Source organism: Candoia aspera, chromosome 3 (assembly GCF_035149785.1).
Source record: "Candoia aspera isolate rCanAsp1 chromosome 3, rCanAsp1.hap2, whole genome shotgun sequence".
In the NCBI taxonomy this organism is placed as follows: domain Eukaryota; kingdom Metazoa; phylum Chordata; class Lepidosauria; order Squamata; family Boidae; genus Candoia; species Candoia aspera.
In genome coordinates this window covers 64,837,622-64,861,584 of record NC_086155.1, presented here as the reverse complement: position 1 = coordinate 64,861,584, position 23,963 = coordinate 64,837,622, and the positions used below count along the sequence as shown (strand labels likewise).

Genomic DNA, 23,963 nt, shown 5'->3' with positions numbered 1-23,963 from the left:
TACAAAGGTTGATATAATGAACTCCTGTATTCTGATACAGCTCAACAGTGCCACCTGCAAATGGGTTTTGGAATCCCTCAAAGAAGCTTAAATAAACATGTTGTCTTCTTTTTGTTTCTGAATAATTTCCCAGAATTGAGCTCTTTGAAAAGTAAGCCAGATTATTTGATAGTAAGTACAGAGTTTTTAAACTTTTTGCAGAATTTTCTATATAGCTGGTTAGACCACTGACTTCAGATATAGAATTATTGCACATGTGGACAAAACAACTATCTATTTTCCCAAATAGCCAGATTTTCTCTAGATTCATATGCCCATTAAATTGTGAATTTATTTTTCCATCTCTGGAACCAAAGACCAAAAATCTAAAGATGTACTCTCTCATGTCCTCTTCTCTGCAGTAAACTTTGCATAGTGAAATATATAGTTCTGCATAAACAGCATGTAACCAGCTAAATTATAGGGATGATTAATTTTATTTGGAATTAGTATATGTGTGATCATTGTCTTCCCTTGTTTTTCTCTCTTTCATCCAAAGTTGTGTTTTGGGATATCTATAGCCTAAAACTAGCTCCAATTTATAAGGCCACATGGTTAGAAAACTACCTTATGTATTTACAGAATATTGCAGAAGCGTTTGTTCTATTCCTATAGGCCTTCAGTGTGTAAATTCATAGTATCTTCCCTTTTCAACTTTTTCCCCCGGGACTTGGAAGAGAGGATCATTAAAAAAAACCCTAAATAGCCCTGCTTAATTGGATATTGTGGTGCCATCTTTAGTCTTTGAACTAGACTCTTCGAACAAAAATTCCCAAAGATGTCCCCTCTAATGGCCATAGTATTTGAGGCTTATGGAAGTTTTAGACAGAATATCTATTTGGTAACAGATTTCCTAACTCTATACTAGGGTGCGCCAAGGAATTAATCTTAACGGTTGCATTATATTGCAATCATTTGGGAGGAATAACTGTAAAGAAGAGGATCTACAAGTAGAGAAAGTCATGTCCCTTCTAGAATCATCAGAACTAATAAATCAGGAGGTCCTGCAACTATATTGGAGTACAAGTCCTAGAACAACCATGTAATATAACTGGAGGGCAAGAGGTTGGGGAAGACTGGTTAAGATATGGTCTGTTGAGTCCATGAATACCTTCTATTTGCTGATAACCCTCCTTTCTTTCCTCATTAATATTACAAACTTGAAGATAGAGAGAGGTACAAGTATTGTGTCCACTATGCTTATACCATAGATTTTTATATATAGAAAGGTTTTCTGTCATTAAGACTATGAAACATGTTTGGATTCCTGAGCATTGTGTATGCAATTTGAGAGTTAAAAGTAGAACATTAATCCTTTCAAACACAATGGAAGGGCCTGATGCTTTTTAATATTCATCTCACCTATTGCTAATGTTGTCATGATTAACTGTGGAGTTCTTAAGTAGGGGGGAGATGATGTTATCTGCTATAGAAAATGCCTCTTTAATCTTGCCTGTGTTTTCCACTAGAATACAGAAATCTCTTAAATGCAAGGCTGTGTTCTTTTTTGAATGCTTCTAGAATTTCTCTCATAAAGATATGAATGGTAATATAATTTTTCTTTTTTACCATCTTCACAATATATCATATTTAAAGATAGAAATAGGGACCGTTCTCCAACTTTAGAAATTTTAATTCAGCAAATTATGTTTTTAAGCTTCTTTCTCTGATTGCCAACCATAACAGCTGAAACATAGTCCTTTTTCTGTTGTCATCTTTCCTTGGGTCAGTGTATTTACCTTAGTCATCTTCAGCTCTGTTTAAGAATGTTATGAAAAATCTGCCATGGCCTTTAAAATTAAATTTCAGATCTGTATGTGTAGTCACTGATATACGTGGGACCTTTGTGTTGTTCCTTTTTTCTAAATGGTAATCATTTTTTTAATCATATTAAGTTGAGCTGTGCGAAGGAAGATAAAACTTTTTTTAATGTAGGTGAGTGACAATAACTAAAATGTAGATCCTTGGTTAAAAAAAAGGTGCAGGTTTTTTTCATCCTATTACCCCAGCTCATGTTTCTTAAATTAGCCATTCCTGAAAAGAAGATAAAGGTTACCTAAAAGATATTAACTCAATAACCAAATAGCCCAGGTATTTTCTTTAAAAATGCAGTTGGAAGCTGGTTTCAGAGTCACTACCACTAATTGCTAGTGATTGGTGGGATGTGCAGAAGATACTAGAACTAGCTGGATCTAACTTATTGTTAGATCATCCCCAGAACAAAACTTTCCTATGAGCATCGTTCTTTAAGGAAAAGAGAATACTTCCTAAGAAGGGAAATCTCTAAGAATTTAGCTATGCTGCATTCATAGATACTATAAAATTGGAATTCAATTATTGAATAAGAAAAATGCACAGCTATGGCATTTGAAAGTAAGCAATGTGTAATGGAAAATAGTAGCAACAGGGCAATTGGTTTGTGTGTCCAGAGTGCAAAGCATTGTTATTGCTGACTTAAGGATAGCATGGTTTTCTTCAGGACCACACAGATTAACTAAGGGAATAGATCTCTGGAATTTTATTTGTGTAGTTCAGAGTTTCATACACTTGGACTGAAACCACCTAGCTAAGTCTTACAGTTTTGGGAGCAAAGGAACTTTATATACTGATACAGCGATATGAATCAGACCATCTTTATTGCTTTCACTAAAAAGATGATGGGAAGAATAACTGTTCCCATAATACGTTGAAAGGGAAAGTATAATTAGTACTGTAGAACTGCCAGATTGTATTTAAATTACCAGCTTGTCTTATGATTTCCTTTTGTTTCCTATAAGGATTTTCTTCTTACTCTTAGCATAGTTTTTGGAATGGGGTTTCAAGAGGAACTAAAACATCACTTAAAGCAAACAGAATTCATATTGTGACACTTAAAACTTAATGAAAAGAGGCAGTGGAGAATAATAAAACAGATTAAGAGTTTCTATCTCAAGAACAACCTACCAGATTAGGTTTGTTTTAGATCAGTGTTTTTCAAACTTGGCAACTTTAAAATGTGTGGACTTGCTAGCTGGGGAATTCCAGGAGTTGAAGTCCATAGATCTTAAAAGTTGCCAAGTTTGAAAAACACTGCTTTAGATTATTCTGTTTTTAAAAAGCAAATGTATGCACAACCTCCAATTTTCATTCTTTCTAATCCAACAAAAATCCAAATTCCAAATTCTGTAAAGGGGCTCCCACTCTGTCCGTTAGCAGGATAACTCTGTGAAAACTGAACAGAATGGGATCAATTTTGGTATGGAGGAGAAACCAGAAAAAGAAAGACAAAGTTCAAAAGTGAGCCAGGGCAACATGGGAGCGAGGAGAGAAAAAACTCGGGGGAAAAAAAATCCCCCAATGCATCCCTATGGGCAGCAGCTCAGAATGGTGTCAGATGCCCAGTTCTTAAGCCCCCCTCCCTCCTGATCACATGTCCAGGAACAGAGCTACTATTAAGGGATTGGAAAGAGTTCCAGAAGCCATGTTCTGCATGCTTTCCCTAATTTCTTTATTATTTCTTGGCCTGTTTGGGATCTAAATGGCAGTTGTATTAATGACTTTTAAAATACATACCGCAAACCTAGGTTGGGAAGGGAGGATCCCCCAGGTATTAAGAGTAGGAAGGTTGCTCCATATTATGTTCCCAATCTGGATCAAGGTACTGTGGTGCTTGCTATGTGAAGGTATGAAGAAAGAACTGCTTGGAATAAATTACTTTTTTATTTCCTCTTTCAGTGTCAATACCAGGCATCCTTGCTCTGGTTGGAGAGCATAGCATGTGAAGGAGAAAAAGTTAGAAGACTCTAGTTCAGTGTTTCTCAACCTTGGCAATTGAAGATGTGTGGCTGGCTGGGGAATTCTGGGAGTTGAAGTCCACATGTCTTCAAGTTGCCAAGGTTGAGAAACACTGCTCTAGTTCATCCCTTCCCAGGCTCTCGAATTTAGATTTGAGTCCCTTTTAAAAAGGCCTTCATACAATTGCAAATTGTCTGATCAACCCTGGCTAGTTTGGCCCTTTATATTTGAATTTTCTTTGATATTAGGGCACTTTCTCTCTGCACCAGTTGAAAAGGGAGCCCAGACCTCTCTAAGCCATGACATCATCTGTGTTCAGTAGTAGAGCCAATTTAATTGTGGCTCAGCTGTGATGTATTTAAATCCCCAGTAATAACTTTTTTTTAAAAAAGTAAGACTCTATGGAGCTTGTGGGTGGTCCATTTCCCCATTTGTAGTAAACCCTGCCTCACCATGTACCCCAACCTTTTGGGTTTCAGATCATTTGAATAAAGATGGCTTGATGCCTTTTCAGCTTCCCTCCCTCATAGGAGCCACTAGGATATTTTTTTATATGACCTGACAGATGCACACATGAAGTAAGGTAATGATTGATGTAATTTCACTTTTATATGGGGGTGGGGTGAAGGAATTGCTGTTGTGTAGGAACCATATTAATTTGGGGTAATAGTGATTATTGCCCACCCTGAAAAGACACTTTTTAACCTCAGCATGGGCATCAGCCTAAACCTGAACACATGAGTGCTAAAAAGGGGGCATTGTACATGGTGTCATTAGGAAGAATAGAATAACTGTTACCTTATAGATGAAGTCCCTGTCCACTGTATTTGTCTCTCCTGGCAGGTTCACGTGAAAGCACATTATATTTTCTTTCAAACGTTTGCAGTAAGCACATGAAGGACTGAGCTTGGAGCATTGGAGGCAGGACTGTATTTGCTGCCATATCTCATCTTCCCTGTAAACCCTCCTGTATTCAGAGTAATGAGCAGGCCCTGAATTAGGATCTTTCTGTATCCAAAATAACATTAGTCATGCACAAGAATCAGGAAATTTCAAGATTTGTAAAAGAGCAAAAATAAATATTGGGTGAAAACTAGCAGGTGAAATTTAAGTAATACTGACTGATTATGAGTATGGAAGTATGGAAAACCAAGATAGAAAAGAAATGGAGTTAAATCTCTGGGGAGGGGGGCAGGATGGGATGATTGGCGAGCAGGACTTCTGAATAGAACATTCTCAATCACCAGTTTTTAGTGGAGTGACTGAATGGGGTTAACTCTTTTCCTAGTGAGAAATCAGAATTATTTTTCACAGGATTCTTCACTTCCTCTTCATTCTGTTACTTAATATGAGTATGTTCCCTTCGCCTGGCTAGAATCCCTTTCTTGTTCTTTTCTGGTTTAAGTCCTGACACTTGTAGTTTTTAGTCACCAGCTATTCCTAAACTTATCATCTTTGGGCAGGGCTAATTGATTTATGTGTCTTATACAGCATCTCTTCTTAGGTGCTTCATAATTATTTATATTATAACAAAATTTACCTTTCCCAAACTACTGGAGGCAGATCTGAGAAAATAAGTTCCTCTGATCAAGGCAATTCTATGCATTGGTACCATCATCATGAAGATGATATTCAAGTAGACATGGCCTATATTTACCAGATGCCAATGCCTCCTCGGGAAAATATGGGTGACAGGGGTGATTCCTCCCCAAGGTTTGTAGTTTTCAAGCAGCCATTTGATCCTTTTTGGAGTTACCACTTGTGAGATGCATCAAAGCCTTTTTATTAAAACTGAAAATATTTCTAAAACTTCATAACAGAATAGTTTTAGTGTCCCAATAGCCTTTTCAAGGTTGAAAATGTGTTAACTTGCTGTACATTTCAGTACTTTAATTCAGAGTAAGGAAAAAAGCATGCTAACCATTCTGAAACAATATTGAACAATTGAGACCTCTCCTCTTGACAACTGATCATTTGGAATTGACTGGATTTATAATTCCACTAATGCACAAGAGAAGCATAGTACTGGATAGAAGAACCTTAGCTTCATTATCCTGATGTGGTGCTCTGTTTTTTTTTTTAATGGTGAATTGTGGCTTTATAAAGGAACAAAATGTGTAAAAATAATGTTAGGATTACTGGACATTATTATGTTTAGTTCTGTCTGTATCATGAAGATACCGGTCTAATGTGCAAATGCAATATTGTATCTGAGTTTTATGTACAGGAATTTTTTTTAAAAAAATTGATATAATATGGATTCTACCTCATGCATTGTAGGTCATGATACAGTTTTTTGGTTTGCTTCTTTTGAAGATAACAAAACTATACATATTTTCAGGCCTTATTAACACAGCAGATTGAGATAATATCCTATAAATTAAGTATTTCTTCTGAAGAGAATCCAGAATTATGTGCTTGTACAATCTCTTTCCCAGTCTCTGAGGTAATAGGGAAGGCAAGTAGAATTCTTTTATTATTCCAGTATTCAAACTTGGAATAAGTGGCTTTTTGGATTTTGGTCGAAGTGTGACATTTTGCCACTGTATATTTCACTCTTACTTGTTCTTCTATCATTCTTCCCATTTGGTACTCGGACAAATATGCATTTAAGATCAGGATAAATAATGTCAATGGAACAGAATATATTGTGGTTGGAAAAACTTTGTAAAATAGGTTTTTATTTACCTGTCACATCAACACTTTTTCAGTTTTTTCAGATCACCTTGAAGAATTAAAAAGCAATGATATTTGTGCTGGCCCTTGACAAACTTTTGTGTATTGTTTGAGTTGGTCCTGCGAAACGTATTGCCCTTTTATCAGTGCTGTATTAAATAATTGTCTTAATTTTTTCTTCCCAAATAGAAAGTATTATAAAATATTATGGCTCAAAGGTTAGTGATTTTTACTGTAATGGTGCAGTTGGAAGACATGTGCAGAACAAACATAGTACAATATCATGATACTGTGAAAAGATTCTAAGATACTTAGGCTGCATGTACACCCTACAAAAAGATTTTGGTTTGGCTTCCTTGTGTAAACCACCTTGTGGGTTCTTTTGTATTCGGTACCTTTAGAATAGCATTAGCAGGCAGTTTAATTCAGTGTTTGATCTGTAACACAGTGTGGGAGGGAGGGAAAGGGCTCTAGCATTCATCCTCTGTTGAATTGCAGCTCTCCCTGATTCTCCAACATCTGCAAATATTTACAGAGATAACTATATCCAGTTGTCTGGGGCATCGTTTTTGGTTGGTTGTTTTTCTTTATTTTTTAAGGGAAGGTAGAAAACAAATCTTAAGCTTGGTTATAAAAATCTAGAGGAGGGGGCAGGTTGGTTGTGGGGCACCAGAGAAGGAGATGTAAGATTGCAGTTCTTTATATCCAGGCACAGCCGTTTTAGTGGCCCCAGGGTAGCAGACAGGAAGTAGCAAATATTTTCAGATCCTTATTGTTGCTGTTCCTTGCCCAGCCCCAAGTCACCAGCTCCTCCTCCTGCTGCATAACAACTTGAAAGAAAGAGCATGCAGCACTGTTGCTGAGATGTATGTCTGTTTTGTACTTCTGCAGTTATATTGTCCACGGCTAGCTGCCACAACTATTACACTTTCAAGTTAATGTGACCGCAAGGATGGTATTTACTATTGTGTGTCATCTAGCAACAAAACGCTTTGTAAAGTCTTGAATTTTCAAGGGGCGTTTTACAATTTCTTGCATTTGTTGCAGTATGTTGTTCTAGGATAACCCTGTCTTTTAGTTCACACACAAACTGCATCTTGGAAGTGGATTAAATTAACCACTGGGATATCCTTCCCAAACGATTAAATATTTTTAAATCTCCTGTAGGGAAAAGTATGTGTTTAAAGCAGACATTATCATATAAAGGGCCACGGGTGTCCAGATGCATATAGGAAAGCTTTTCCAACACCAGTCACTTTCATTTAAGGAATTAAGAAAATCTCTGCTGCTGTGAATTGCAATAACCCAGTTGCTAATCAGTTTTGTTTAAAAGCAGAAATTGATTTTTGGGTGTTTTTTAATTAAAAGTGGTAATTTGAGTGGAATCACTCTAATGTCGCTCTGTGAGGTAAAGGAGAACATTTTGTGAGCCTAAACAAAGGTCTTCATGCTTGAGATGATACACTTGAGTGTGGATGTGCTTTAATCTTTCTATAATTTTCTGGTTGTGGAAGAGGCACATTCTGAAAGTGAGATGTCCCTTTTCCATACCTTGAAGGCAAGAAGTAAAAAATTACTTACTCAAATGAGATGTGCCTCTGATTAGGTTAAGGCTGCTAAGCTACTCTGATCAGCAATTGCTGTCTGAGCAGACAGTTTAAGTTAATGTTTAAGAGAAAGGAAATGTCTGAAGAAGCAAAAACAAAGCAAGCCCCTCACCTCTTAATAATAAATTCTGCAACTCTTACTGTTCCTCAAGTTCTCCTTTCTTTTGCTTTAACTTCTATAACTTTTAGACTAAATGGCAAAACTTGATGTAATCACTTGCTCAAAAGCTTGGAGATTTGCACCAAGAGAACCAGTGCTTTAAGAACACCTGTTCTTGTTTAAGTTGAGTCTTCCTCCCTGGGATGGATGGATGAATGGCTTCCTTCCTTCCTCCCTCCCTCCCTCCCTTCTTCCCTTCCTATGAATATGGCATGATCTTATCCAGAAGCATGTATATTTTATAGGTAAAACTCCTTTCCGTTTTAGTACAGCATCCATTTGAAACATCACAGCACCAGGTAGAGCCTAATATGAGTGTCTGGCTGTACTCACATGGCATGCTTTGCCCAGTCAGCCACTAACCCAGACAGATTTCATTACGAGTGGTTCTGGCAGCACATGTACTAACTGGGTCCAAACTAGCAAATTGGGGAATATGCCCACTTCCTTCAGGAAATGCCTAGTATTCCATGAGTGCTTGCAGCAGAATAGTATAACAACATTCCATGACATCACCAGCCCATTTCCCATTGGTCAGGCAAGCAGCAGTAGGTATTAAAGAAAAAGAGAGAAACCAAATGGGAGGAGAGGAAAACACACAACACCCCAAGCCACAACTCACACAAACGTCACAACAATCACCCTGTCTTCCAGCAGTCCCTTTCCTGTGTACACCTTCCTACATACCATCTGCTTTGCTTTCCCCTGACCAGCATAATTTCTCAGTAAGTTCTCCAAAACAGCTAGCAAACAAATTGCCAGAGGAGCTGCTGAAAAGCTTTCCATATCCTGCCTTACCACCCCAGCAGTCAGGCCACTCTGCCAAAAATGTCCCATAAGAACAAAACCAGCTGCAAACGGCCTGCAAGCAAACCAGGCTGTAATGAGGGCGGTCCAACCACAACAAACCCACAAAGGCATAAGGCAACTGAGGAGGCCAAGGAGAACACACAAGTAACAGAGCAAGTCTCTGGCATCCAGGACACGCTGCTCCTCTGCAACTGGCCTTAAGTGTTTGCACAGTGCTCTGACCCCCACCCACAGCCCACTTACAGTGTTCTTCCCAGTCTTCCTCCAATCTGACCATTCAGCCCTCATAATCTCCAACATCAAGTCAGCCTTTATTTCTCTTCTCCAACCTGTTTTATAGCATTTTATGTAATGAAGTAACTTGAAGGTCTTGAAAGCTAGTGTATTTTGTGACCTCTTAATTGACTTAATAAAGATATTCCCCTTTAAAAAGACATGTCTGCTAGTGTCCATCATGGAATCCTGTGGGAACCAAACTCTCACATCAATTTAGAGAGTTGACAGCCTTTTTGTTCCCCTTAACTACATTAATCCAACATAACGGTGGTTTCATCACTGAAGCACAATATTTGGATGCTGTTTTATGATTTGTTGCTATAAAACATAAGAAATAGAGCTTCTGTGTAGCTCTTGTAAGTCTCTATGCCATTCATGAATTGGATGGATGGATGGATGGATGGGAGTAGTCACTTTCCATTGTCCTTGTGGTGAATGCAGAATAATGAGCAGCTGTGTGAAAAAGCTGTATGTGCATTAAGCTCCATTTCCATGTCTCTAGTGAGTGTGATTATCCCTCCAAGTGAATCACTTAGCGGGTAGTACTTGCCATTACTGATTTCATATGTCATTCCATTGCCTACTCTCAGTGGTCTGAGATTCTCCTTCCACTATTCACAATCTGTTCTGAGTTTAAATATTTTGAATTTTTAAAATTCTTACAAGTTTGTTGCATTTGTGAATAATTGGTTGATGTGTTTCATTTGTACCAGCCCCATATCTCATATTCTGCCATCTTTTAACTAAGTGATTTTTCACTAGGGCAGAGCTATTTGTTGAACACACTTCAGATAATGGGAGCTGTATTGGCTGTCTTAAACTGTGGTTAAGTGATAAGGAGAAGGCCATGAAGTCACAGTATCCCTTGCCAAACCATTTACCTTCATGGAACAGATGCGTTTTGCTTACCTTAAACTCTGTTATGGTATCAGTGTTGGTATCTGTATAAATTGTGGCTAAGGCCAACTGAATAACTTTGTAGACCAGAATTAAGAGACATACATTGAACTTAATGTAGATTCAGGTTCATATTAAGAGGAATATAGATAAGTTATAAGAGGGCCAGTTTGGTGTAGTGGTTAAGGCATCAGGCTAGAAACTGGGAGACCGTGAGTTCTAGTCCTGCCTTAGGCATGAAGCCAGCTGGGTGACCTTGGGCCAGTCACCCTCTTTCACCCCTAGGAAGAAGGCAGTGGCAAACCACTTATGAAGAACCTTGCCAAGAAAACTGCAGGGACTTGTCTAGGCACTCTCCAAGAATCAGACACAATTGAATGGATTAAAAAAAAATTAGTTATATTAATGATTAATACTGTGCTGATCTGAAACTAGTAACTGTTAAATTGGGAATTAGCTCAAAGCAGGATCCTAAAATCCTATGGTCTGCTGCTGTCTCTTGACCATGGTTGAAAAATCTTTCATGGGTACTGACATTTAGTTTAGTTTAGTTTTGTTTATGCGTTCAAGATAGTGTTGACTTCTGGAGACTGCTGGACAAGTCTCTACAGTTTTATTGGCAACGTTTTCGGAAGTGATTTGCCATTGCCTCCTTCCTAAGGCTGAGAGAGAGTAACTGGCCCCAAATCACCCAGCTGGCTTTGTGCCTAAGGTGGGACTAGAAGTCATGGTCTCTTAGTTTCTAGCCTGATGCCTTAATCACTACACTAAACTGGCTTTCAAGCTGACATTAGTGTACAAATAATATATCTGGTAATGCTGCCATATGGAATTAGTATCCATTTCATTTCGTATTGACTATGATCAGTAATGGAGACTGGTGACACTGCAGCAGTCATCTTAACTGAGCTGTTTCTTAACACGCTATGATTCAACTTCAGATACTACAAAGAAGCAGATTTTCTAGTGTTGACAGTATTGTTTTAGGTTATGGTTTATCTTTTAGGCTACCTTTTAAATGTAGGAGAATCATAGAATTGCTTGCTTGGATAAAATGGGATAATTGAATGAAAAAAATATGTACAACTCTATGCAGATCTATGAGTATATGAAGCTTTGTTGTTACAGTTTTGGGAAACAGTAGTGTACAGTAGTGGGGTACAAAGATAAACATTTTACAGTTTTGTGGTGTTTGGACTTTTAAGTTTTAGAACATTCAATGAATACAGTCAGTTTAGCTGGTAGTTGTCATAAATGAATTTGAAGTAGTTGGATAGTTGCTTTGAGCTTTCTAGGCTGTTTATCTCTGTGTTTCCTCTAGTAGCTAGCTGGTAATACATTTGGAGAAGAAAACGATTTTGTCATTTTTAGGACTCCTTTCAATTAACAGCTGATTATTTCTGCTTCAAAATAGTATGTCACAGAAACAGCAGAACTTTTTTCTTGAGTTGATATAAGCAAAGCAGTGTACTAAATCATGGGGTTAAATCCTAGATAGCAGGTATTATTTACTTGTACACTTTTAAAAATAAAAACTAGTTTGGTTAAAGAATGAGTAATTCAAGTTCATATTTCAAGTTGTGGAATTTACTGGATAGGACTTCTTTCAGCCTATTCTCCTTGGGATAAAAATAGAATAATCTATATACTGTTAGATAGACAGACCACCATGAGTTCAGTTAATTAATTAATTTATTGATTGATTGATTGTTTCAAACTGTTATAAAGTACATTAAAATGAAAGAATAAGGAATTCTGTTGTACCGTGAAACTTCAGGTAGTCCTTCTCTATTTTGCTTCTTGGGCAAGAATTCATAGCAGATCACATATGTATAAACGATGACCCAGCACATGGCAAACACATTCCTGTAGCAAAAATTAAATCAAAAGTTTCCTTCTGAAATTAATCATTTGTACCAAAATGGCTTTGGTGGTGAATTTTTATATGCTACTTATGGAATCATGCAAGAGCTTTTTGTTGCCCATTCTGCTCCAAAATGGAAGCTAGACACGCATATTATATGGATTCTGCATTTTTCTGCAACTGATACCAGTTAATGATCTGGTTAGGAAAAAGAAACCACCATTACGGAAAACAGGACAAAGGAACAAGCATGTATCAATTCCAGTCTGTTTTGATAGCCAGGAATTGCATGCTGTCATTCCTCTGGGTTGGTTGTTGGGAGAGATTTATCACTAGCCCATAAATAGAATCATTTAATAATTTTTTGTTTGGCATTCAGTTTACATAGCTAAAATAAGAAATAATCAGGAAAGCATTTTTAAGGGCATCTGCTGAATATATTATTCTTTTCTATTTCCAGTTAAATAGTCTTAACTTTTAGTTTCTCTTGGGCACTTGGGAGACTTTTTAAAGATTCCGTTATAGATACTAATCTTGGTAGAGCGCACAGTAATTAAGATCACATTCTCTATGTTCTCTGAATACTTATTCTCAAACATTATAGGTAACAATAGAGCATACAAAATGTATATAGTTTGTGTTAGGTATGGAAGTTGCACATGCTTGAGATCTTACTGCTTGTCCCTGACAATATTAGAAGATGGGATCCTAATTCTTGCCTGTTGCATATAATGGTTTTAAAGGGAAATGCAACAGTTGAGGCGTGTATGTCTTTTGTACATCACAACACCATGTCATTGTTTGGCTGTCAATACTAAAGCAAGGATACCAGAGCAAAGATAAGATGTGAGAAGCAGCCCTGAGCTTCCAGTTAAATGAAGAGTTAATGAGCAAACATTAGCACCCTACACACAATGGATCTTATTAATGCAATGGGAAATCAGTTTTTCCAGGTTAAATATAACCTGGAGGATCAGCGAAGTGTGTACTTCTGTTTAGACTTCTGTTTGTATCTTTCTGTGTTAACTCTTAACAATTCTTTTTCTCCTTTATTTACATTGCACTCAAGTTTCCCTAGTACAAAAGATTTGCAGGTGCAAATATGTCCTGCCTTCATTAACTTCCCCTCCCCTTTTAAATTTATGTGATTTCAATTTTCCTTCCCTGTACTGTTAATTAGGGGATCCTCTAATCAGTACCATTATCACAGTGGTATTCATGTTTAGGAAAGCTGCTAAACAAATGCTTGCAAAATTGCTAAATGGCTAATTAATGTCTGTTAATTAAGAAAATTGCTCATGGTAACAAACCGTGCCATTGCTGGCAGCAGCTAGAAGGCGAACACTTGTTGAAATTACTAACATGGCAGGTATAGAACATCTGTTCCTCTGCTCTTCCTGAAGTGTGTGTAGCTGCTTCTCCTAATGTACTTACAAATTGTATTTGCTTTCCAGATTAATTACAATTTTGTTTTTATTTGAGAGAACAAAAAATTAAACAAGCAACATGTGTACCTCATAGCATGAATTTGGGTATTCATGTTTCAGACCTCACTCAAAAAAGAAGTTCAAAGTTTTGGAAGTGGATAAAGTCTAACCAGCCTGGACTTGTAGCATTACTGAGCTAAAACTACAAACATTTTTTTTTATTTTTCAAGGAAATATAGTACCTTCCCAATCACTAGCCAAAAAAAGTTTATTTGGATCATTGAATAGTTAATGAGGGTGAAGGAACATAGGCAGAAATCTTGAAAGGGCTGTGCTGTAGTTTTGCATAGACATATGCAAACCACTCCACGCATAAGAGGTTCTGTACATGAACTCTTTGGAACAGCTTTTTGGGGGTGATCTGTCTCTGAACTGAAAAATGTCAGGCGTTTTGCTATGTGCAAGTAAAGAAAAGGGGTTGTTCTGTTCCAGGCAGAAGAGGGTTGGGTCGATTGGGAGAAGGAGGGAATGGTGAAAAAGCCAAGAACGTTGGCCGTTGAGGGGAGGGGGGGAAGGTTCTGAGACGTTTGGGGCGGGGGGCTGCTATATGCCTCACTGGGAGCTGCCAAGATGAGAAAGAAGGCAGTGCAGATCAGCTTTTACTTACTTGCCCCACCTGGATTTTGTTTGATTTGAAACTCAGAACAACCAAAGCATTCCATGTTTCCTTTTTGCTGAACCATGCCTGGCTTGAGGTGGCTTGAAAGAACCTCTGGAGCACAGTGGGCTTGTTCTGGGTTGAAACAAATGCTTTTCCCATTTGCTGTACAAGTAGTCCTCGACTTACGACCACAATTGGGACTGGAATTTCCATTGTAAGTCATTACAGTCATAAGTCAAGTCACCATGTGACTGGACCTGACTTTACAACCATTTCATGGTAATCGTTAAGCAAGTCCAGCTTCTCCAATGGGCGCTTTTTGCCGGAAAACCGCAAAAAATGTAGCAAAACACGATCACGTAACTGCAGGATGCTGCAACCAGTCATAAATGCAAGCCGGTTGCCAAGGGCCCAGAATGAGATCATGTGACTTCAGGAGGTCATGCGACCTTTTCCAATGTTGGGAAATGCTTTACAGGCAGTAAAAGGCCATTGTAACTTCGAATCATTGTTAAACGAATGGTCGTACATCAAGGACTACCTGTACGTCTCTATGTAGATAATAATATAGAGACATTATTTTAAAGCACCCCTGCTCATTTGCTAGCAGATTCCTAGATTAGAGTTCTCTGAAGCAGAGGAATACATTTAAACACCCTCTCTTTCTTTGTTTTTTCCTCCTGTGAGCTGCATGGCAAGTGAAAATAAAATGCTAATTTACTATGACAGGATTGTGAGTGAACAAGTTGTTTACGCATTCCTCAAATATTTAATCAAATGTATTTACTGGTGATCCAATATTGTGGAAAAGTGAGATTTGTATCAGTAGGTATTTTCTTCAGATAGAAAAGCTGTGTTGTCCAAACCTGCATCATGATTCATACCATCATAGCAAATTTACTTAGGCAAAATGTCTGATTAACATACTTTGGGAAAAGCATGTTTTATTGCGGGCAGATACCAGGGCAGAGTGGGTGGACATGCTATGTTTCTATGATGCAATGTGTGCAGTTTCCAGTGAGTCTAGACAAGGGAATGTTTAAGGCATGTTGGAGATATTATGTTAATTGAGATCACAGTTTGCATTTAGTAAGGTATGGCAATAAAAATGTTTGCTCACCAATTATGTGTTGCTACACATTGTACTTATTTTAAGCTGTCTGTGAACAGTGTAGCTCCAGCATTGAGCCAAGTGACATTACAGCAGGATATTCATTAATGGTTTCTAATCCAAATATTGCAATTACCAAAGGATCCCATTCTATCAATTACTCAGAATTCTAAGACAAACCTTGAAAATGAGATGTGGCTAAATAATAAATGTTAGGTTATTATTTGCTGCCTGATGTCAGTGTTGTTAGAGGAATTACAGTGGCATTTTCAAGAGGGATGTGCAGTTATGGGGACCAAAATAGATTGGGCAATATTGAACAATAGTGAATAATTGTTCACTATTGCCCAATCCTCTTCAGTTCCTTTCTTTCTAGTCTAAAAGCTTCTCTGATGTGCTTAGCCATTCTTCTTCAATTAGTACTACATAGAAACAAACTATTTGTTTGGCCAGATTTATCAACTTATTAAGCCAATTCTTTTCTTTCACAATGATGTACCTGACCTGTAACCACCTTCTATCCAATCTCACAGGGACCGCCTGGCTCTCAGCCCTCGCCACATGCACAGCCTCCACCTCACAACCCCAACAGCATGATGGGACCCCACAGTCAGGTAAAACCTTGAAGGTCTCTCTGGTGATACATGTGTTCTGGGTGGAGCTTTTTAGCATGTGGGGGTCATCTCCCCCCTCCCCCCACTGATTTCATTATATGAGGCTCCAGCATCGTTCTAGTAGCTTTGCAGATTTATATCCACTCCAGCAGTGGGCCCCAAATGTTTGTTTCATTCCATCTCCATTAAGACGTCTGTTTTTCTGGGTTGAACTTGTTTTATTGACGTTAGTTTAGAAAACAGCTTCCCATTTCACGGATGCTAATTTACATGCAAATATAATTCTTATTCTTTTTTCTGAATATGGTTTAAGAACTTGCTTCTACAACTTGTCATTGGAATATTTTAAACCCAGCCCTTCCTAAACCTCATTTTCATTTAGCAAACTATATATATAAAAAAAATCCAGTACAGACATTTTGTGTTAATTTTAACAGCTGAATCTAGAACTGCCAAAGTTTAAGCTATATAACATATACACACACTTACCAAAGACTTTGAAACAAAAAACTTATTTACCAAGAGTTTTTTATTTAGAGTTTTGCTTCTGTATACTGTATATTCGTCAAATTAAACTATACGTTGCCTGGAATACAGGGTGTTGAATTTATTGTTGGTTTGGTTTGGACTCTGCCTCACAAAATATTCAGTTAATGAAATGTTTGGTTTGTGTGTGTGTAGTGTATGTGAGAGAGAAACACAATAGGCTTATTTTTGAGGTGCATTCACCAACACGAGAGCATAATGTTGACTTCCACTTTTAAACATTCATTGCCACTCAACTATTTTTATATGCTTACAGCCTTTTATGTCACCAAGATACGCAGGAGGCCCACGGCCCCCCATTAGAATGGGAAACCAGGTATTGTATTAGCCTCTAAGTCCAGATATTTTCTACAGTACTGTTCAGGTTTAGATGTATGTAAATGGGAGGAGAAACAAATTTTGATAAAATGTTTACCTTTTCTTACATTTACCATGTTCCATTGCAGGTGAATTTTTGCTGGCAGAAATATAAATCCATAGATATAAAAATCATGGGGCTTAGAGTATTTAAAAAAGTATAATATATAGCCAAATTCTTTATTGGATTCATGCAAACTAGAGTATAAAAGATATACAGAAAACTGCCTTGGTCACAGAAAATATTTACACTTGTGTTTTTATTGGGGTCTTTCTTTAAGATAATAACACAGCAAATAGTAGTAAAATCTGTTTTGAAATTGTTCTAAGAGACTAGAGCACAAATACAGCATTTTGCTTTGCACAGGGGCTATAAATTCATAAGGGAATAGTTTCCTGCTATTCTTCTCCAGTATTCAGAAGCTGTTGAAAGATTTATAAACTATATACTCTGGTCATATGCACCTTTCAAAAATGTTACGGCTATAAGAACAAGCCATCTTCTAAACACATCCTTTGCATGTTTTCAAATTTAAATATTCTTAGTTATACTGAGCCTGCTGTTGTGATTTATAATTTGAGCACTCTTGCTACTTCAAACAAATGTAAGGGAGGGGGCATCACACAGAATGCACTTGCCAGCAGTAGTTGACTTCAGAATAAAGCGTTTCTATGTTGTTCTGTCTGCTGTGAATGTAACATGGGGTAAACTACTACTGCTTTCTTCAGTGTGTCTGTAATAGTGAAATTAGTAAACTTAGTCTTCTTTGAAAGACAGCTGCAAAAATAGATTAATATGATTGTCAAATTTTTAACTGTTGATCAATCTGTTCAGATATAAATGAATCAGTGAATAAATTGGTTACATTTAAATAAGCGTGAATCCTGCCAAACTCTTCAACACAGCTGCCTCTGAAAAATAAGTAAGGGAGCATAAAAGATCATATTTATTCAAAGGTAAAGCTACAACTCAGTGTACTAAGGAAGGCATCTCCAGTACAGTAGAATTTTCTTTCCCACTGGCAAGAACCAAACTGTCCTGCAAAATGTGACCTTAATACAGGCACTCAAATGCCCTTAACTTATTTTGGGACTATGATTCCCATCAGCCACAAGCAATGGACAGGGGAGCTGTATTTCAAGACATCTGTCTATAATTGCTCACAGTGCAGTGATCAGAGTTAATCCCCTTTCTTTCATTTTATTTTTAGTTTCTTATTTCTTTTATCCCAAGCATCCTGTCACTGTGTTATGGGTAAGGGAATGATATTTGTTGATGGTGAAGAGAGACAAGATAGAGTTGAGGAAAAGAAGGCAGGGAACAACAACTGATTACTCCAAGGAAAATTGTTCTAGGAAGAGTAAATATACAATTTACAAAGAGCTAGCGTATTAAAAGAGAGAGGGAGGGGAAGTGCTTTCAATATGGCCTTCCTGCTGTTCAGGGCTGCGAATGAACTCTGCTACTTAAAAATAATTCTCTGCTTGCCTCATATAGCGGGGAAACACTGTGCATTAAAAAATACAATAAATATATAAAATCATAGGACACAGGGGATGGGTCTGCCTATGCCTGTTTGAAGTTACAGATGCTATCCAATAGGTATCTATAGTATTTATCAGTCATGTTCCCTTCTGGATTAAAGTTATATCCAAACTGGGCCAGAAAAGTGTTGAAAGTTTTATTTATCAATGTCAAAGTACTGTCATTTGATTCGGGGAAAATGGCAGTTAAAATTCTAACTGGAAGGCTTCTGGATTCCCCTTAGCATATGGGTAATCACGCATTAGTGCTCTACAAATTGATTTTCTGGAAAGCCTAAAATAATGAACAAGTTGGAGCTTGGAAGTGAGGCTTCCTGGATTGTACAGTTTGTGCATACATTCTAAATTTCAAGCTAAATCATTTGGCCAAGGGCTGTAAAGAGAGACTGTTTATTGTTAAAAGCACTTCTGAGCTCAATTCTGAAAAAGAGGCTTGCTGAGCCTGCTCTGTGTAATTTTTCTACAACTGTCCATACTAACTTGGTACCCAAGTTAGGTCCACTGCTTACCTAGAGCACATTCTGGAAGCAACCTGCATTTATCAAGTGGTTGAACAGAACCAATTTCTTTTTGAAGGGAGACAAGGAAGAACCTTTTTCCCCAACTGCATGTTGCACATCTCCATGTGAAATAGATATTCATGTTATTTACTGATAATATTAATGGACCTTGTAAGAAGTCAAGCTTGAAAAAAATTACTGTGAAGTCGCCTTAATCTAAAAGAGAAACTAATTGGAAACTAGTTAAATAAATGTACTGAGGTCCAATTTGGTAATCTCAGTATGTAAAGAAGGATTCAAGAACTTGTGGATCTCCAGATGTTCCTGAATTCTCAGGAGCCCCAGGTTGCTGTGGTGGATTTCAGCGCTTCCGCTGGTTCTCAGGAAGGAGGGAGCGCATTCCAAGGAGATAGGAGGACTCACAGTCTGGACAGCATTGGTGGGAAAGTAAAGAAGTTCAGGGTGGCCCCGCCCTAGAGTCTCCCCAGTTATTTCCCCTTAGGTTAGTTAGGGTAGCTTTAGTCTGGCAAGATTCTCTCTGTATGGTGAGAACAAATAAAGAACTGGAGTTTTGAATGCACTGACTTGTCATTCTTGGGCTGGCCCTGACAGTTGCCTGGCAAATTATAGAAATGCTGAGGGTCAAATTTAAGCAGTAGCTGAAGGGACACAACCTCCTCATCCCAGCTTTTAAAACTTCATCTCCCAAGGGTCAGATTTATATACACCCATGTTCAACAATGTCAGTCTCAGGTGATTCCAAGCAATTCACAGGCCCTTGCATTTGGCATTTAAAAAGCATCCAATGGTTTAACTTCAATACTGATTTAAGACAAGTTCTACATTATTTAGCACGAGGGTATCATAACTAGAAATAAAGTATTATCTATCTGTAGTTCTAGTTAATATAGAAAAGACAATGTTAATTGTATTGGGTATCCATAATTTTATCATGTATTAGATTTTGTCAGCTTTCTTTCCCTTTTTTGTAGCCTCCAGGAGGTGTTCCTGGTACACAGCCATTGCTGCCCAACTCCATGGACCCTACACGACAACAAGGTAACAGATGTTGAGGCTGCCTTGGCTTTTCCTTCTACTCCTTGTTTACTTCTCCATAATATTGCGTAACATCTTCCTGTCTCTTCTCTCACTAGGGCATCCCAACATGGGTGGGCCAATGCAAAGGATGAATCCTCCTCGAGGAATGGGACCTATGGGCCCAGGTCCACAGGTAAAACCTGGGCAGACCACTTCCTATCCTGTCCAGTGCCAAGCGTTATGCATGCTACTTTGTGAAGTTAGTAAGCAAAACATCATAAAAGCAGCCTCCAGAGGCACTTCCATTCCTTCCAAGCCCTTTTCTCTCTACCATTAGCGGTAATGCATTTTACATTAGTGTGTTTACATATGTCTGGAAAAATCCCACCTTCCAACATCTAGTTAGGGTTTCAAAAACGAACATTCCCCTATCACGTACTTCACGCACCCACCTATTCCCCATCTTCTGTTTTTGCTTTTTAATCTAGGCAAACTTCTATTTCATTGGGATTTTCCCACTCGGGAATGATAATATTGGTGCAAAGTGGGAAGAGAAGAGGCTGCAGATAGAATGCTGCATGTCTTTCAGTGAATCAGTGTTAATAATTAAATTTGCTGCAGTCTCGTCTATTTTGATTTACCTCATTTTTTTTATAGCAGGGGCAGACACATAGACCCCACTCAGCAAGCTTTTCCCCAGCTGCCTCTTTTTTAAAAAAAAAAAAAATCACATACTTTACCTTTGCTACATTTCTAGAGAAGAAATGCAGGAAGACAAAGGAAGAGTAGGTGGATTGAAACAATACTTTTCATAACCAAATCACTCTTAAGTTCTGCTTTCTAGAGTTCTGATTATGTTTAAACCTCAAGAATCTGGATAGGTTTCTAAGCTGCCTACAGAGCTCTTGTTTGAAGATAAAATGTTATAGTATGGTGTACTTATTTGTGCCCCCAGGATTCTGTTAGGGATAATTACCTAGGCCAATGGTTTACAAATCCATATTGACAAACTTTCAGAGGTTAAATCATTTGGTGAAGAGAGGTGAAAGTCATCTTTTCCCACTGAGTCCACTTTTTGCTTGCCCCTTGGCTATACCAAGTGATTGAGAAGTCTGTTCATTTATTGTCTTATGAGGATGATGCAAAACTCTTTGTTCTGCTTGCAGCTTCTTGTGGTTCTCTCTTGCCATCTTCTTGGTCTCTCAGTTTCTTCCTGCAATCTGCCAAGCTGAAACATCTGTCTTTTCCTTGCCATGTTACAGTTTCAGACAGGTTTTTCTTTGGTTTTAGATAGTTACAGACCATCCTTCCTTACTGCAGTATGTATCTAACCATTTGGGAAAACTGGTCAACATGAAGTCTTTCTGTAGCATTCAATTATGGGATTAGAAGAATTTTGCAGCCATATTTATGTTCTCCTGCATTTCCAGCAGGAACAGAGGCATGCTAAAATCATCCTCACTGCATAGGTTGGAGGCAAGAGATGTCCAGCTTCCAAACATTATTACATGTGCACTGCGGTACATAGTGGCCCATCAACACCATTGCAGAGGAACACTTAAGGATGCTTCTAGATAGAGGACTCATAGTGCTGCCAATCAAAATACATGCTGCTCCTGTTATGTTATTTTGGGTTTTTGTGTGTGAGGAAAAGAAATGAAAGAAGCAATGGGGAGTTAAAAGTGGATGATGACATCACTCTAATGAAGCAGTGTAAATAAGTCACCTTCAGTTGGAAGTACCCTTTCTTCTGGGGTCTCCTTTGAATAGTGTCTCATTCAGTATTGCACTCAGCCAAAATGTGTTTTTTTACTTGCCTATTTTTTGCTTAGTATGTTAAAGATCTTACTTATTAAAACTTAAACCATAGTTTATGGATGATGATGATGATGATGATGATGATGATTCCCACCTTATATATAACATGTTTTCTAAACTCACCAACTTGTACCTCACTGAATTATCAAAGCTTACCGCTGTGTGTGAATTCAGTTGGTATCTCAATTCAGATATGGAGGGACAACAATATACTGCAGCTTTGCACACCCTTTCCTTGCCTCTCATAAGAGTTCCCTTGTTCACTTCATGGTTTGCTGCCTCACCTGAATCTTTCTAACTGTGGTTTTGCTAAACTAGTGCTGAGCACAATTTGAACAGTTTAGTCATCATGGCGAATTACAGTGAGAGCAGCCTGGAAATAGAAAAGAAACAGTATGTTTGTGTTCCTCCAAGCAGGAACCATCTATAAGCACCCCAGCTCAGAATGCCTCCCTGAAAATGAGCATATGAAAGAGTATCCATTTGCTAAGGAAAGTTGGCTAATAGCCTTTGGAAAATCATTTTTCTTAATCCATTCCAGCAAATTTGATATTGTAATCTTGTAGAATATTGGATAGCATCTTAGAAGGAAAACATGCGAGAATACATTTTGGTTTCTTGCTGCAAATTGCATGCATCAACTAATATCCTGTGATATTCCCTGTATTTGCTGCTGCAGCAAAAGTACTGAGCATTACAAACTCCCTTACCATTTTGCTCTTCTTGATTCAATCAGACCTGCACTCATGGCCCTGCTACTTCTACCCGAATAAACAGAATAAGAGAGAGGGCACTCACTTAAGCCAATTATTGTCAGGGTAAGACTAGTGATAACTAGATAGACATAGGCAAAGACAGAAGTGTATCTAGATTTGAAGAAGGAGGCAGATAAATTTAGATAGGTTTATGAGCACGTTTGCTCTGAAATCTTATTTCTTATATCTCTTAAATCTCTGAAGTCTTATTTTTGCAGTGATTTGGATACAATAATTAGAATAGGTGCCCTATGAGCATATAGATAAATCTTCTACATCAGTTCTGATTATAAGAACATTGCATTTGAATCTATTTTGGGAAGTATATCATATGAAGAAAAAGTATATGAACAATACTGGTGCCCAGTAAAGAATGAGAACCTACTGAAGCCGCATATCTCCAGGAAAGAGAAAAAGGGGATTGCATTTCCAAGCAAACCTAGATTCCAGGTGCTCTTTTGTCTGGTTTAATGATCTGGAACTCTTAGTGACCTCAAAGCTCTTAATAGTCCCTCATATACCATCACAAAAGTTTGCATTTCTAATAACTGCACCAGCCAAACAAAGACCGCCTCATGAAAGGTTCTGGATTCACTGCATATCTCAGGCAAACCAGGTGCTGCTCATCAAGATGAAGCTGCATATTAGAGGTAGCTTTATTTTGTATTTTTGGAGTTGTAGGCATCTCATTTAGCCATTGTAAGTGGCAAGTGTGATTGCACCATATCTTTATGAAGCCTTGTGTGAATGTTAGAGAAAAATTTTCTACCTGTAATGTGCTTTTCCATGTACAGTATGTGCTATGAGCAAGTTGCTGGGAGCAAATTGTTTTCTTCCTGATTGCAGTTGTTCCACTTTGTGAGTAGTATAAGTCTCTGTTCCAGCCAGTAAAAGATAAAATGTTGAGGAAAAAGTTGTCCCCCATCCCTGCCCAATCTTACTATCAAGTGGAGGTGGTAATCGACTGTTAGATTGTGTGTGTGTGTGTGTGTGTGTGTTTAATATTTCAGCCAAGCAGTCTGTTTCCCTCCGAGGAATATAGATTGTGTTTTACCTCCTAATTATAAGCATAACTGTGGTTGTGGCTTTATTTGGTTAGGACAACTTGATGGGAAAAATACCCCATTTGGTAATTCGCAACCTTTGCAGATCTTTCAGTACGTGTATCATGCAATCCTCGGCTGTGCATCAGCAGGCTGGTTGGCTCATTCAATAGCATTTGCAATTTCTGCATAGGGAACATTGCAATGGGTAAGATACAGTAGTCAACCAAGTAGCAGGAGTGAGTTGACTCATACCTCTCACATTTTATACTTCAACCATGACTGCCTTTTCATTGCTGCTTCTTAAACAGTAGTCTTGCATGTTACCCACAAACATGATGGATTTGCTCCCTTTGAATGTATATTACATATTGTAGTAATAATGGTATTCTTATTTTATTGCTTGAGCCAATGCAATGAAATTTCGTTTTAATGTACACTTTGG

At 38.0% G+C, this 23,963-nt stretch overlaps 1 protein-coding gene across 3 annotated transcripts in view; it reads left to right on the top strand.

The window, feature by feature from the left end:
• SSBP3 (single stranded DNA binding protein 3) overlaps positions 1-23,963 on the top strand; it is a 179,372-nt gene that overhangs the window by 144,670 nt on the left and 10,739 nt on the right. For all 3 annotated transcript variants that reach the window (XM_063297987.1, XM_063297986.1, XM_063297988.1), the window contains 4 exons: positions 15,836-15,916; positions 16,719-16,778; positions 19,857-19,923; positions 20,019-20,095. In XM_063297987.1, the coding sequence (XP_063154057.1) occupies positions 15,836-15,916; positions 16,719-16,778; positions 19,857-19,923; positions 20,019-20,095 (285 nt within the window). The remainder of the gene's footprint in view (positions 1-15,835; positions 15,917-16,718; positions 16,779-19,856; positions 19,924-20,018; positions 20,096-23,963) is intronic.